A 15,740-nucleotide genomic window follows, 5' to 3' on the forward strand; every position below is an offset into this window, starting at 1 on the left:
CTACTTCTTTCTTCACCATTGGGATACCAAGATCTTTATGGATATTTTCATTGCGCATGTACCATGGTGAGCACGTGATTGTTCTAAGCATTTTCCATTGGAACCTTTGTATTATATCGATATTTGTTGCACAGGTCGTACCCCACAGTTGAATGCCGTACATCCAAATCGGCTTTATGACCGCATTGTATAAAAGTACTTTGTTGTCTAGGCTAAGTTTAGAGTTTTTATTTATAAGCCAATTTAAATTTGCAGCTCTTATCTTCATGCAAGTTATTTTACTAGATATATGTTTTCTCCACGTAAGCCTTCTATCTAGGTGAATACCAAGATAGGTAACTTCATTCGCTTGGGGCACCAAAATATTGTTCATTTTTACTCTATTAGCATTTTTGGGGTGATATTATCATGTCCTGGCGACTTTTTTTGATTTAGTTCTTTTATGATGCAATTAATTTCAAAAGGTGAAGTCTTAAAAGACTCGAGCGACTCATTTGCTGTGTTAGGTAAGATTGACAACATAAAGTTGTTCTTTGGGCAATTAGGTTGAAATACCTTTTCCAGGTGATTTGCAAAGCAATTAGCCTTTTCCTCGTCACTTCGAGCCCAATTTCCACCCAAGTCTCGTATAGGCATGTTGGAGTCGACTGGAGGCTTCATGGACTTTTGGGCTTTCCACAGGGAATTTTGCTTTCTTGAGTTTGGACATAGCTTCTTTATATACATTTCGTTGTTGAATTCTTCCTCGCATTTAAGCGCTTTCTTTAATTTTCGTACAGCAGATTTCAATTGAAGCTGAGTGGAAGGGGAGCGATTTATCTGCCATTCTCGTCTAGCACGCCTTTTTTCATTTACAAGCTTTTCTATTTCTCTGTTAGTGGTTTTTCGGAGACCAAGTGGCTTATAGTTTCTGTTTGGTGTTGCTAAGACAGCTGCGTTAGTTATTATATCATTAAGTTCTCTTATGCTTTCGTCAATATCTCTTCCTGTATTTATTTTGTATTCACTATTAATGTGGCTACTCACATATTTCTTATATTTTAATCAGTTCGTTTTATAAGATGTTAGACCCACTTTTGGATCAACGAATATGGGTTGTTCACACAACTTTATTAGTACAGGTGAATGATCTGAAGATAAGTCTGTACATGTATCAACTGTCACAAGTGATCTATCTATATTTTTGGTTACAGCGAAATCAATTAAATCTGGTATTTTGTTACGATCACTGGGCCAATATGTCGGCTTGCCAGGAGATATTATATCAAGATTATTGTGCTTATTCATAATTGTGTTGTACAGCTGTCTTCCTTTAGGGTTAATTAGATGTGAGCCCCAGTACGTGTGTTTTGCATTGTAATCTCCACCTGCTAGGAATCTATGACCTAGCTTTCCAAAAAAGTCTTTAAATCCACCATCTGTAATTTTAAAACGAGGTGGACAGTATATAGCAGTTAGGTTTAAATCACAACCCCGATTTTTTAATGATATTGTTGTAGCTTGTAACTGGGCTGTAGCATGATATTCTAGAGCATAGTGGTTAAGCCGATTTCTAACCAATACTGCCGTTCCACCGTGCGCTTTTCCATCCGGGTGATTTGTAACATAGCGTCTAAATCCGGGTATATTGAAGTTATTTTTGTTTGTCAGATGAGTTTCTGATATTAGCATTACATCTATATTTTTTTCAGACAGAAATCTAATAATCTCTAGTTTATGTTGGTTAACACCGTTAGCATTCCATATACAGATATTTAGTTTGCTCATTTTTTACTTAATAAAGTTTGCAGCATTTGGTTTTGCGATTTTATTAAATCTTGTATCATATTTTGCATGTATGTGATTGGCGTTGCAACCGTTTAGCCGGTTATAGCCGAATCGACGATAGTGCGCCACCTGTCTCTCTCCTTCGCAGTTCGGCGCCAGTTGGAGATCCCAAGTGTAACCAGGTCGCTCTCCACCTGGTCCCTCCAACGGAGTGGAGGCCTTCCCCTTCCTCGGCTTCCTCCGGCGGGTACTGCATCGAACACTTTCAGGGCTGGAGTGTTTTCGTCCATTCGTACAACATGACCTAGCCAGCGTAGCCGCTGTCTTTTTATTCGCTGAACTATGTCAATGTCGTCGTATAACTCGTACAGCTCATCGTTCCATCGTCTGCGGTATTCGCCGTTGCCAATGTTCTGAGGACCATAAATCTTGCGCAAAATTTTCCTCTCGAAAACTCCTAGTGTCGTCTCATCTGATGTTGACATCGTCCAAGCTTCTGCACCGTAAAGCAGGACGGGAATGATAAGCGACTTGTAGAGCTTGATTTTGGTTCGTCGAGAGAGGACTTTACTGTTCAATTGCCTACTCAGTCCAAAGTAGCACCTGTTGGCAAGAGTTATTCTGCGCTGGATTTCGAGGCTGACATTGTTCGTGTTGTTGATGCTGGTTCCCAGGTATACGAAATTATCTACGACCTCGAAGTTATGACTGTCAACAGTGACGTGGGAGCCAAGACGCGAATGCGCCGACTGTTTGTTTGATGACAGGAGATATTTCGTCTTGTCCTCATTCATCTCCAGACCCATTCGCTTCGCCTCCTTATCCATGCGGGAAAAAGCAGAACAAACGGCGCGGTTGTTGCTTCCGATGATATCAATATCATCGGCGTACGCCAGTAGCTGTACACTCTTGTAGAAGATTGTACCTTCTCGGTTTAGCTCTGCAGCTCTTATAATTTTTTCCAGCATCAGGTTAAAGAAGTCGCACGATAGTGAGTCACCTTGTCTGAAACCTCGTTTGGAATCGAACGGCTCGGAGAGGTCCTTCCCAATCATGACGGAGCTTTTGGTGTTGCTCAACGTCAATTTACACAGCCGTATAAGTTTTGCGGGGATACCAAATTCAGACATCGCGGCGTAAAGGCAGCTCCTTTTCGTGCTGTCGAAAGCAGCTTTAAAATCGACAAAAAGGTGGTGTGTGTCGATCCTCTTTTCTCGGGTCTTTTCCAAGATTTGGCGCATGGTGAATATCTGGTCAGTTGTCGATTTTCCAGGTCTAAAGCCACACTGATAAGGTCCAATCAGTTTGTTGACGGTGGGCTTTAGTCTTTCACACAATACGCTCGATAGAACCTTGTATGCGATATTTAGGAGGCTGATCCCACGGTAATTGGCGCAGATTGTGGGATCTCCCTTTTTATGGATTGGGCAGAGCACACTGAGATTCCAATCGTCAGGCATGCTTTCTTCCGACCATATTCTGCAAAGAAGCTGATGCATGCACCTTATCAGTTCTTCGCCGCCGTATTTGAATAGTTCTGCCGGTAATCTATCGGCCCCCGCTGCTTTGTTGTTCTTCGAGCGGGTAATTGCTATTCGAATTTCTTCATGGTCGGGTAATGGAACATCTGTTCCATCGTCATCGATTGGGGGATCGGGTTCGCCATCTCCTGGTGTTGTACTCTCACTGCCATTCAGCAGGTCGGAGAAGTGTTCCCTCCATAATCCCAGTATGCCCTGGTCATCGGTTACCAGATTACCACCTTGGTCTCTACATGAGGATGCTCCGGTCTTGAAACCTTCGTTAAGTCGCTTCATTTTTTCATAAAATTTTCGAGCATTCCCTCTGTCTGCCAGCTTCTCAAGCTCTTCGTACTCACGCATTTCGGCCTCTTTCTTTTTTTGTCTGCAAATGCGTCTCGCTTCCCTCTTCAGCTCTCGGTATCTATCCCATCCCGCACGTGTTGTGGTCGTTTGCAATGTTGCGAGGTAGGCAGTCTGTTTTCTCTCCGCTGCGAGACGGCACTCCTCATCGTACCAGCTTGTTTTTTGTCGTTGCCGAAAACCAATTGTTTCGGCTGCAGCGGTACGCAGTGAGTTTGAGATGCCGTTCCACAGTTCCCTTATACCGAGATGCTGATGAGTGCTCTCAGAGAGCAGGAGTGCAAGTCGAGTAGAGTATTTCGTGGCTGTCTGTTGCGATTGCAGCTTTTCGACGTCGAACCTTCCTTGTGTTTGTTGACGGGCATTCTTTGCTGCACAGAGGCGGGTGCGTATCTTCGCTGCGACCAGATAATGGTCCGAGTCTATATATGGTCCTCGGAGCGTACGCACGTCTAAAACACAGGAGACATGTCTTCCGTCTATCACAACGTGATCGATTTGGTTCCGCGTGTTTCGATCAGGAGACAGCCAAGTAGCTTGATGTATTTTCTTATGCTGGAATCTGGTACTACAGACGACCATATTTCGGGCCCCAGCGAAGTCGATCAGCCTCAGGCCGTTTGGCGATGTTTCGTCATGGAGGCTGAATTTTCCGACTGTTGTGCCAAAGACACCTTCTTTACCCACCCTGGCGTTAAAATCACCAAGCACGACTTTTACATCGTGGCGGGGGCAGCGCTCATAGGTGCGTTCTAGGCGCTCATAGAAAGCATCTTTGGTCACATCGTCCTTCTCTTCCGTTGGGGCGTGGGCGCAAATCAGCGATATGTTGAAGAACCTCGCTTTGATGCGGATTGTGGCTAGACGTTCATCCACCGGGGTGAATGCCAGGACTCTGCGACGGAGTCTCTCTCCCACCACAAATCCAACACCAAATTTGCGCTCCTTTATATGGCCGCTGTAGTAGATGTCACAAGGACCCACCTTCTTCCGTCCTTGTCCCGTCCATCGCACTTCTTGGATGGCGGTGATGTCAGCCTTAAGTCGTATGAGGACATCAACCAGCTGGGCAGAGGCACCTTCCCAATTAAGGGTCCGGACATTCCAGGTGCATGCCCTTATATCATTATCCTTAAAACGTTTGCAGGGGTCGTCATCAAAAGGGGGGTGTCTCATCCGAGGCTTTCGTAGATTTTTCATTGGGGGGTGTTTTTATGTGGTGGGTCCCAAACCCTACGCACAACCGCATAAGCGGGCTTCGCCTTCTCACTTTAGCTCGCCTTCAAATGGATGTCTGTTGGCTACCCAGAGGATACTTGGTCTAAAACCGGAAGTCGTGAGCTGCTTGAACCATGTGGAAAAGAATCGTTTCTGGCCACTCCCAAGTGAGTGACAATCAAAAACTTTCCTCACTTGCGTGAACTTCTACACATGATCCCATCCTCCAATATTTTGCATAGTAGACATAAATTGCGTCATACATTGCGTAAGATTTATAATCATGGTTTCAATACCACCATTCGAGGGATTTTGCGGTGGTTGCATTTGTACATTGTTGCCTTTTACAACATTGGCATAGCTCCCTTGTACAGTATTATTTTTAATATTACTAGGTTTTGGAATATGGTCTGTGATATCTATAATGTCATTACGGGGAGTATGTAACATTTGGTTACGACGTGCTTGAATTCCCTGTGACAGCTTCAATTTTAAATCTTTATAAATAGGACAACCCCTGTAGATGGCAGTGTGATTTCCTCCACAATTGCTGCATTTTTTATTTAAATTCTCTTTCTTAGTGGTGCATTTGGAGGTGGAATGTAAATCTCCACATATCACACAAACACTGCGTAGAGTGCAATAGGATTTGGTATGGCCATATTCTTGACAATTGGTGCATTGTACCGGACCATTTCTTTTGTGTGGTTCTTCAACGGTTACTCTACGGTGCAGCAAATATTTTAAATTGTATATTGGATGCACTTCGTTCTTTCTAAGCTGGTTAGAATTCGGCATCAGTTCAATTCTAAACATGGGTTGTGGTACTTTATTTCTGTTGAAGATATTTACAACAGTTTTAACTTCAAAGCCACATTCTTCAAGGGCTTCTTTGACTTCGCTAGAATCTACGGAAAACTCTATACCTTTAATTACAATAACTAGGCCTTTAGAACTCTTCAGCTGATAAGAATAATAGTTCTTATTTTTGTTTGACAAATATTTAACTATGTCCATGAAACTTTTCTCAGTGTACGACTGTATTTTAGTCTCATCTATATTGCCCTTTTTCAAAGGCACTATATGAAAATTATTAGTACCTACAATTTCACTCAATTTAGCAACAAGTGCATTTGAGCTACGCTCCCGCAAATATATTGGCGGCGGTTGTAAATTGGTTTTACTTTATCAATATTGTTTGTTTCTATTTCTTCTGAGGTTGCATTTTTATATATTAAGAGATTAGGTGGGTTTCAAAATTAATTAAATTTGAAAACAAAAATTTGTCATATTCAGTAGTGCAATATGTTTAAAATATTATCCAAAAATATCAAATCAATCCGAGTAAAATTCTAAGATATACTTTAAAGATTTTAATCACGTTTATCTCAAAACTAAATTTTTAAAGTCGATGGATACGATTTCTCGAAAAGTTATGAAGCGAATTTATTCAAATTTGCACACATTTTTGGAATAACATTATATAGTTAATGAACGAAGAATTTTTTATGTTTATTACAACTATTTTTTTTCGAGCCATAACTAGAAAAAATTTTACCATAAAATTGAGTTTTTTTGGTTAAAATTCTGTCAACAATTTCAATATTTTTAATTTTCCTTTCTCCATTAACTAGATTAATCCATCCCCTATCGAAATATTTTTGGTTTACTGTTTTGCATGAACCCATTATGAGTTATGATGTCCACCGCAAGACCATTTCTGTGACACGTCAAGGAAGATGAGGTGTCAACGGCTTAGTTTTCGGAATTTGTAAATAAAAATTTCACAAAATTTCACAATTTAGCAAAATTTCTCTGATATGCTAAATTGTTTAATTGAAATATGTATATGATTGTATAAAAAAAATACCTTTGTTTCTAGCTTCTGAAACCCACAGGTTAGGTTAAGTTGTAAGGCTGTTTCCTAAAGCGAAAACCACGTAGACTGTAAAAGGCCTTTGTGAAGCCTGGATCGCCCTACATTTGCAATTAGGAGTCAATTTTTAAATTCTACATTCGCTATTTCGTGAGCTTGTTCGAAAAAGTGAGATCCGTGAAATCTTTCTCTTGAGCTCGCAAGGGTGGGATATTCCAGAAGAAAGTAATAAGATGATACCATCTCGTCCTCATCCATGCAGCTTCTGCAGCTAAGACTGGGACAATGACCAGTAAGAACCCCTACGACTAAGGAGCGATACGCTTTACTATAAAAAATAAAGATTTGACACAATTGTGATAGCGGGTATGATTAACTTAAAAAAAGCTGTTATAAGAACACCCTCCTGATGGCAATGAACAGTTTTCTCTCATCCATATGTCAAAGTCTATCATTAAGACAATTCAAAACTAAAATGAAATTAGTCCGCTGCTGTTATGAAATTACTTGTTCCTGGTTTAAACGCTTACAACCTAAGTTCATATAAACCAATGAATAAACATTATGCCACCTGTAGAACATGTTGCTGAGATCAGAATGAAATAAACGGAAAATTTTCAATCCATTCACATGGATTTTTACCGTTACTATAGAAAGCTGTTTTTGAAATTTCTCGGAAAATGAGGTCGATCCCAAGAATTGTGTTACCGATAACCACTAAACCAGAAAAGGAAGAAATATGATGGAAACTTCTGGTACAAAACTCACGGTTTTGCATCACTGAGAATATTCGATTTTCAAAAGCAAAGACACTAAAGCTACTAGATACTGAGATATTGAGGTACCATACACAATAGGTCGAGTGTAAAGACGGGGGTTTCTAACAATGAAGAAGACCCGTATTATTTGAATGGCTTCCCTATTATTGCGCTATACCTAAAATTAAGAAACTGGTTACAAATATGTTCTTGAAATGGATCTAGTCAATTTTACTGTTGACTTCAGATAAAATTCAAAAGTTGTAAAATTTTATGTTTATGGTTTGCTTGGTAGATATAATCACTACCGATAGATTGTGCTAAATATATATACATACATATATATATATACATATATATACATATTGCTTGTATATGTATAGTACTTACATTTTATCTAAAATTGGATAAAATTCAACGGCAATAAATAAACATAGTCCAAAATGAGAAAAATTGCTGTAAGCACCAGCATTTTTTGTTTCCGCTCAGTCACTTCGCTCAGCTCTAGCTATTCAAACGTTTAACAGATTTGCTGTGCGAAAGTCAAAGAAAGTGCTGATTCTATAAGAATAACGCCAAAATGCATTTGTGGCGAATAACATCGATATTACTCCTCTACATTATAGTCACAGCTACTGCAAAGCGCTTGATCACGCCCAAAGCGCATCTCTCAGACCGTCAGAGTGAGAATGAACGTGTTGTTGGCGGCACCAATGCCGAACCGGGATTCGCTTCCTATCAGGTATCCATACAAGGCATGTATAACAGCCATTGGTGTGGTGGCGCCATCATCGACAAACACTGGATACTAACGGCTGCACATTGCATTTACGGCTATAATCCGCCTTACTTGCGCATCATAACGGGTACTGTGGAGTCGGATAAGCCACGCGCTGTTTACGAATCAGATGAGTATTATACTCACTGTAATTACGATAATCCGGTATATTCCAATGATATCGGACTCATACATTTGAAAGATCCCATCGTTTTCGATCAATATACACAGGCTGTGCCGTTGGCATCGAAGCCATTGGAAGACAATGCCACGGCTATACTCACCGGTTGGGGTGACGTACAATTAGGTGGTCCACCAGCGGAATCATTGCAGAAAATCTCATTGAAATACCTAAGTCACAAACGTTGTTTGGAGGCGTTTGAAGAGGAGGATAGGGAGATACTTGACATCGGTCATATTTGCACATTCACCAAAGAAGGTGAGGGTTCATGTCATGGCGACTCTGGTGGTCCTCTCATTAGTGGTGATGAACTGGTCGGCATCGTCAACTGGGGTGTGCCTTGCGCTCAGGGTTATCCGGATGCCTTCGCTAGTGTTTACTTTTATCGTGATTGGATACGTCGCGTTATGTCAGGTAGATGTAAGGCATGCCACTGCGAAGCAAGTAATTATCCGACTTTTGGGGATAAAAATTAAATTGTGAATTAAAATACTGACTTAGTAGAATATTAAGAAAGGATTTCAATTATGGTATTGATTGGTTTGATATTTATTCTTTTATATATTAATTAAATAAATTGTTCGAGTTTTTACAAAATCAAAACCAAAATCTGAAAGTTTTATGTCACCTTTGTAGGGATCATAGTTTGTTCGAAAACTTTATCAAAAGCATGGGTACTTTAGCGAACGTGTCAACTGTCGCTTATCTTTTATAGAATCAATATCAGCTGATCGGTCATCACATTAGATAGACAATACATTTGAACTTAAGATTTGTTAAAATACCCATTTCTTAGGCTAGAAGGTTTTACTAATCATCTCTTGACATGTCTTTAAAAAATTTTATATTATTCAAAGTTCAGCGAATTTATTTTAAAATAATAAGCTTATATGATCTCTTGTTGGATGATCATGACACTTTTATAGAACCATCATACTCATTTTTTAAATAAAAGACTCGGGTCTTCGGGTATTCGAGAGAAAAAAAGGGCTAAGTTCGGGTGTAACCGAACATTTTATACTCTCTCAATTTATTTATTTAATTTTATTAATATAACAAACAATTTTATACATATTCGGCATATATAAGGTATAAAGTCCAATGAAAGTTTGAAAACCCTAATAGTAGGTATATGGAAGCTAGGGGAAGTTATGACCCCATTTCACTAATTTTTGGCACGGAGACGTATTATTAGAAGAAAAATATTCCCTCTGAATTTCTTCAAAATATCTGATAGACTTACTTATATATATTTTCGGTAAAAATTAATTAGAAGCTCTGAGGTCTTCATATTCAATATATGGCGCCTTGAATACTTATGGTCCGATTTCGGCGAGTTTTGGAAGGCTGATATCTTCACGAGTTCTTACTTTATATATTGCAAAGTGAACGATTCAGATCGACTTCAATGTTCTGGTATATGGAAAGTCGGCGTCGTTGTGAACCGATTTGGACTATTTTCATCATATCTCATTGGGAAGCTCAATTCCGGTTTCGCTCATCTTCGAACTTAATCTTCTTATGGTGCCAAGAAATACGTCTTCCAAGTTTCATCAAGATATCTCAATTTTTACTCAAGTTACAGCTTGCACGGACGGACAGACATACGGATGGACAGACAGACATCCGGATTTGCACTTTACTCGTCACCCTGATCATTTTGATATATATAACCCTATATCTAACTCGCTTGGTTTTAAAAATGTTTATTCCCATGTGCCATACCCTGTCTGTGCCATACGATGTATAAAAAAGTTTAAAGAGTGAATTATCATTATTTCTAATTATTATATCTAATACATAAGGTTACGACTTTAATGGCTTAAACTTAAATGATACAACACCCTGCGTGAGCTCAGTAAACTTTATTTCAGTCTAATTGTATTTCCGGTCCAAAGTTTAAGTCATAAGATAGGAGTTCCCTAATGTATCAGCCATCAATCAAATAAATTATTAAAATTTGTATTTTGAATTTGTATCACATTTTTACTATATTTTATAATAATATAATTCATTTATCAATAATTCAACTAAAACACTTCGTAGAACCGCTCATTATGCGACGTATCCAATCCGTATAGAAATAGGGGCTTGCATGCGCATCGGGATAGCCGATGGCGCAAGGCATACCCCAATTAACAATGCCGACCAATTTTCCAGCGCTCACCAACGGGCCACCCGAATCACCATGACATGAGCCTTCGCCAACCTTCGTAAATGTGCAAATATGTCCAACATCCAATTCCGGATCATTATTATGCATTTCTTTACATTTTTTATGTGGTAAATATTTCAAAGACACAATCTGCAGATTATCTGGTGTATCTCCATACAGTTCCGTTGAACCCCAACCTGTCAGTTTGACCTCATCGCCCTCGTTCATCTGTTGTGTTGGCAATGCTACGGGTTGCGTACGGTCATTGTATACAATAGATGAGTTCAGTCGTATCAATGCGATGTCATTGTGACTGGTCGGTTTGTTGTAACGACAGTGCAGATGAAAGGATGTCACATAGTAAGTGGCGTTCGGTTTCTCCCATTCGACGGTTCCTGTTACGACCATTATATTATCAGCAAATTTATTGGCGAGACAGTGTGCGGCAGTTAAGATCCAATTCTTGTCGATTATGGCGCCGCCACAGAAATGATAACCGTACCAGCTTTGTAAGGACACCTGATAGGGCGCCTGACCTAAAGTGGCATTCTTGCCACCAATTACACGGCCTTCAATCGCTAATTTTTCATAATTCTTTGGATACTTTATTAATTTGGCCTCCGCGTGGGCACACAAAAGTACGGCGAGTAAAAGAAACACCTTCATGGTGTGTAGCTGTAACGTATATAAGGAGAGTTTGACGACTTTTGAACCATTTAACTAGTTATTGGAATGTTTTGGATAAGCGTGATAATACGTAAATGAAAAACTTATCTTAAGATATCACAAAAAAAATTTTATCGTTCACCTTATTAATTGGATAATAAAATTTATGGACTTTAAATGTGCATTTACCTCTACAGAAGGCCAAAAACAAAAGAAATTGCAAATGACACTGAGTCATTTTGAAATTCTCATGTCTGTACCTATGCCGAAACAGTGCAAACAAATCCATAAATATGGATAATTCCATGCAGGGACACGTGAATTGGTATATACATTTTATTTTTCATTCCAATCCAAAAATATCAATAAAGAATTTATCAAATGTATTAGAGAACAATATCTCTTCAATCATTGATAACTGTGTTTATTGCATTTTCGTTTCCTTTCATTGAATAATTCGTAATCTATAGAAAGTTGACAAAACCCTTCTTAGATTTAGAGTAACGAACTGAGTAAGTGTGTTGAAACAAAGCTTGCCTTATGGGATAGTTCTTTGACTAATATCTATAGAAAGTTGGCAAAACCCTTCTTAGATTTCAGATAACCGAGTAACGAACTGAGTAAGTGTGTTGAAATAAAGCCTGTCCTTATATGAGTGTGCTTTGTCCAATATATTTTTACCAACGGCGACAAGAATATAATCGAAGCGAAAAAATGCATTTGATACTTCTTATAACTCTTTTCAACGGAGATATGAGTCCGTTCTTAGACTAATTTTTATACTCTCGCAACAAAAGTTGCTAAAAAGAGTATTATAGCTTTGTTCACATAACGGTTGTTTGTAACACCCAAAACTAAACGAGTTAGATATAGGGCTATATATACTAAAGTGATCAGGGTGAAGAGTGGAGTTCAAATCCGAATGTCTGTCCGTCCGTCCGTCCGTCTGTGCAAGCTGTAACTTGAGTTAAAATTAAGATATCTTGATGAAACGTGGCACACACCATAGGAAGGTTGCTTTCGAAAATGAGTCGGACCACTGCCACGCCCACAAAATGGCGAAAACCGAAAACACATAAAGTGCCATAACTAAGCCATAAATAAAGCTATGGAAATAAAATTTGGTATGAAGGATCGCACTATGAAGGGGCATATTTGGATGTAATTTTTTTGGGGATGTGGGCGTGGCCCCGCCCTCAAATAGGTTTTTTGTACATATCTCGGAAACCAATAGAGCTATATAAACCAAACCTTTCTGCAGTCGTTTTTTTAGCCACTTCTATCTACAGTCCAAAAATGAAAGAAATCGGATTATAACCCCGCCCACCTCCCATACAAATGTTAGGTTGAAAATTACTAAAAGTGGGTTAACTCACTAACAAAAAACGTCAGAAACACGAAATTTCACATAAGAAATGTCAGATGGAAGCTGCACTCAGATCTTTTTACAAAATGGAAAATGGGCATGGCGTTGCCCACTTATGGGTCAAAAACCATATCTCAGGAGCTACTCGACCGATTTCAATGAAACTTGGTTTGTAATAGTTTCCTTACATCCCAATGATATGTTGTGAAAATAGGCCAAATCGCTTCACCACCACGCTTACTTCCTTTATACCAGAACTTTGAAGACGTTCTGAATCGTTTACTTTACAAGGTATAAAATAAGTACTAGTAAAGATATCGGTGCAGAACTTCGCACAAATACTATGTTAATAGTGTGGCAGCCCCATTCTAAAAATCGCCGAAATCGGACCATAGGTTTTTAAGGCCCCATATATCGAACACGAGGACCTCGGTGCTTCTAACCTAATATTATGGTTTCCAACTTTCAATGGACTTTATACAATATATATATGACGAATATGTGGGTCAAATTGTGTATTATATAATATTAATAAAGTTAAATAAATTAATTGCGAGCGTATAAAATGTTCGGTTACACCCGAACTTAGCCCTTCCTTACTTGTTTTAATACCATTTCATTTTGATCTCATTGCGTTTATACCATGAGACAGACCATTTAACTTACATATGGCTGTCTTTTAAAGGGAACAGATATTCCAGAATGTCATCAATCGAACTTCTTTTCGATTCTAGCAAATATTTACAATAATAACATGAAATGTTTGTAAACTATTGACGAGCCGAATACCTTAAAAATATTATTTTGTCGATGCAAACTCACTGTTATGACTTTGAAGACCTATATATCCACTATTCATTAAATCTGGGTTGGAAGTGAAGAAATATGTTAGGTCAGCCCAGGATTATACCTATATTGAACAGATTTAGACTACTGGAACCAATTCCCAAAAAAAAAAAAATCTAAAAGGAAATGAAATGAGCTATAACAGTATCTGCGCCGATAAATAAACGAAGTGACCTCAAAGACAGAGTTGAAAAGCGTTTCAGCGATCAGTTCAAGTTCCAGGTAACCAAACTTATGAAAAAAATATGAACAAATTTCTGCCAGTCATCTAGAGGCAAGAGTACGGTCTGAAGTCAATATCAATATTTTTAAGGTTATAAATTTTGATAATATCATACCGTAGGTAGATATAGTTCAAATTTGTATGTACATCTAGTTTGCAGCGATCGCTACTTCTCATTTTATTGTCATTTACGACTTCCGCTATCGCCGACTTTAATATCACTTTTTGTGCGCTTAGAAGCCAAGTAGAATGTACCATAAAGTATAAATTTTTTACGTGATTTGGTAGTAACTATTTCTGTTTGTCAACGTTCCCAGAGTTTACTTACTTATTTGTGATCACTGCTACTCACAGATCTTCAGATCCGTAACGTGATTCGTAGCCAGTGATCACGGCGCGTTCAATCGCGTAGTTGCAATTTAAAGGCATTGCAACTATTAAATGCCTCGTTGTCGTAATGATCTAAGACACCCACTCTCTCGGCGTGTAGCTTTCTCGTGCATGAGCAGTCCGCGTTTTTGCAAGATCCGTGGGGGCTGATAATGACAACTATGTGATATAGACTCTATGCCTTCAATCGCTGGCGCCACCGTACGATTGTTCCTCTCATGCGTTGCAAATTAAGGGCTGTTCAAATTGTCTCTTTGAATCATTTCCTGTTTTGACAGTACCATTCCCTTCGGGCTGCTCAAAGGATCTGATCTGATCAAAAGTGCCGGATCTGTTGATTATAGTAAACGGTTTTCAGTTATCAAATATGGAATATGGAATATGGAACTATTTTTGGCTGTATATCAAATTCGAGCTCTAAAGCGACCGAGTCGATAATATTTTTATCAGTTGTTTTGAGAATGTTAGTTGGTTACTTCGAAGAAATTTCAAGGCGTTTGACTTTTTATAGGGTAAAAAAATCTAAAAACTAAGATACTTTTTTTTTAGTAATTTCGAAAAGAAAACTCTAAATGAACCACCCATTCATTTAGTATGTAGATACCTTACAATTGTGCGAATGGTTTCACAGAGCACAAGGCGCTTGCCAAAATGAGTCAGTTGAATCTTTGATCCGAGCCGATAATTGGGAATCAGTCGCCATATTGGGTTGACTGGTTTCGAGTAGCGCCGGTATACCAATAATATCTGCAAAATGGAGGTTTAATGATTAATTGTCAGAAAAGCAAATATTTATGTACATTCATTATTATTAATTCGTTTTAATTCTGAATATAATACTAATTATTTGTTTTTTTAGTTAGATTAGCTTAAGTTTTTCAAATGCTTAATTTTACTTTATCTTACTTATCTCACCCGCTCACATTTTATCGTTTAATTTTGGCTGCCACTTATCGTTGATATATTTTGGGTTTTTAGTGCCTATTTTCGTTGCCAACTAATTTCGCTTGTTCCGAAAGCTGGCTGTCAGCCAAACACTTCCTTTTGGGCGTTTTTTTTGTTTCTTCAGCTTCTGACGGCCGAACGTTTGACGATCGCCTGTTGACTCATACGTGTACTGGGGCAGGCAAGTTTGTGTGCTAGTTTGCGCCCATAGACGCCACGAAGCGAAGCGCTCAGGTGTGGAGCGTAAGTCATTTTTTTTTTTTTCACTTAATAAATGTGGCTATCTGGACAGTGCGACGACAGTGAGAGAAATAAAAAAATCTCCGCTGCTCTCGCGAGTATACTTTTGAATACCATTTTTTATGACATTTGACTGAATACTTCTGGGTATAATTTTAAATTATCGCATTAAATTGAAGGCGTCTAAAAATTAGGATGTTGATTCAGAATGTAAAAATTTTTGTATTGATTAACTGAATTGATAATTATTACAATTTTTTTCCAGTTAGATTTTAGATCAAATATACATTTTTAATTTCTTTGGCTTACATATATATTTGTTTTTATAAAAACGCTTCATTTTCGAACCATAATCGTTAGAGAGTAATCAAGAGGTTGCTGATTTTATTAATTGATTTTTTTTTAGATCCTTATAAAGCTATAAAACCCTTTCAAATCATTCGCTTCT

General features: G+C 38.5%; 2 protein-coding genes across 2 annotated transcripts; one reads left to right on the top strand and one right to left on the bottom strand.

Annotated features, from left to right (window-relative positions):
• Positions 1 to 7,941: 7,941 nt before the first annotated feature.
• On the top strand, positions 7,942 to 10,884 carry LOC105209553 (chymotrypsin-1). The gene has a single exon (XM_011179992.3). The coding sequence runs from the start codon at positions 8,083 to 8,085 to the stop codon at positions 8,935 to 8,937; it is 855 nt and encodes a 284-aa protein (XP_011178294.2). The 5' UTR covers positions 7,942 to 8,082; the 3' UTR covers positions 8,938 to 10,884.
• LOC105209554 (chymotrypsin-1) lies at positions 10,421 to 11,329 on the bottom strand. Its single transcript, XM_011179993.3, has one exon. The coding sequence runs from the start codon at positions 11,280 to 11,282 to the stop codon at positions 10,488 to 10,490; it is 795 nt and encodes a 264-aa protein (XP_011178295.2). The 5' UTR covers positions 11,283 to 11,329; the 3' UTR covers positions 10,421 to 10,487.
• Positions 11,330 to 15,740: the final 4,411 nt, after the last annotated feature.

This window comes from Zeugodacus cucurbitae, chromosome 2, assembly GCF_028554725.1.
Source record: "Zeugodacus cucurbitae isolate PBARC_wt_2022May chromosome 2, idZeuCucr1.2, whole genome shotgun sequence".
NCBI classification, from domain to species: Eukaryota; Metazoa; Arthropoda; class Insecta; order Diptera; family Tephritidae; genus Zeugodacus; species Zeugodacus cucurbitae.

Excerpts from the sequence above, each read along its gene's own strand:
- LOC105209554 (XM_011179993.3), bottom strand. The coding sequence starts at position 11,282 with ATGAAGGTGTTTCTTTTACTCGCCGTACTTTTGTGTGCCCACGCGGAG.
- LOC105209553 (XM_011179992.3), top strand. The coding sequence starts at position 8,083 with ATGCATTTGTGGCGAATAACATCGATATTACTCCTCTACATTATAGTC.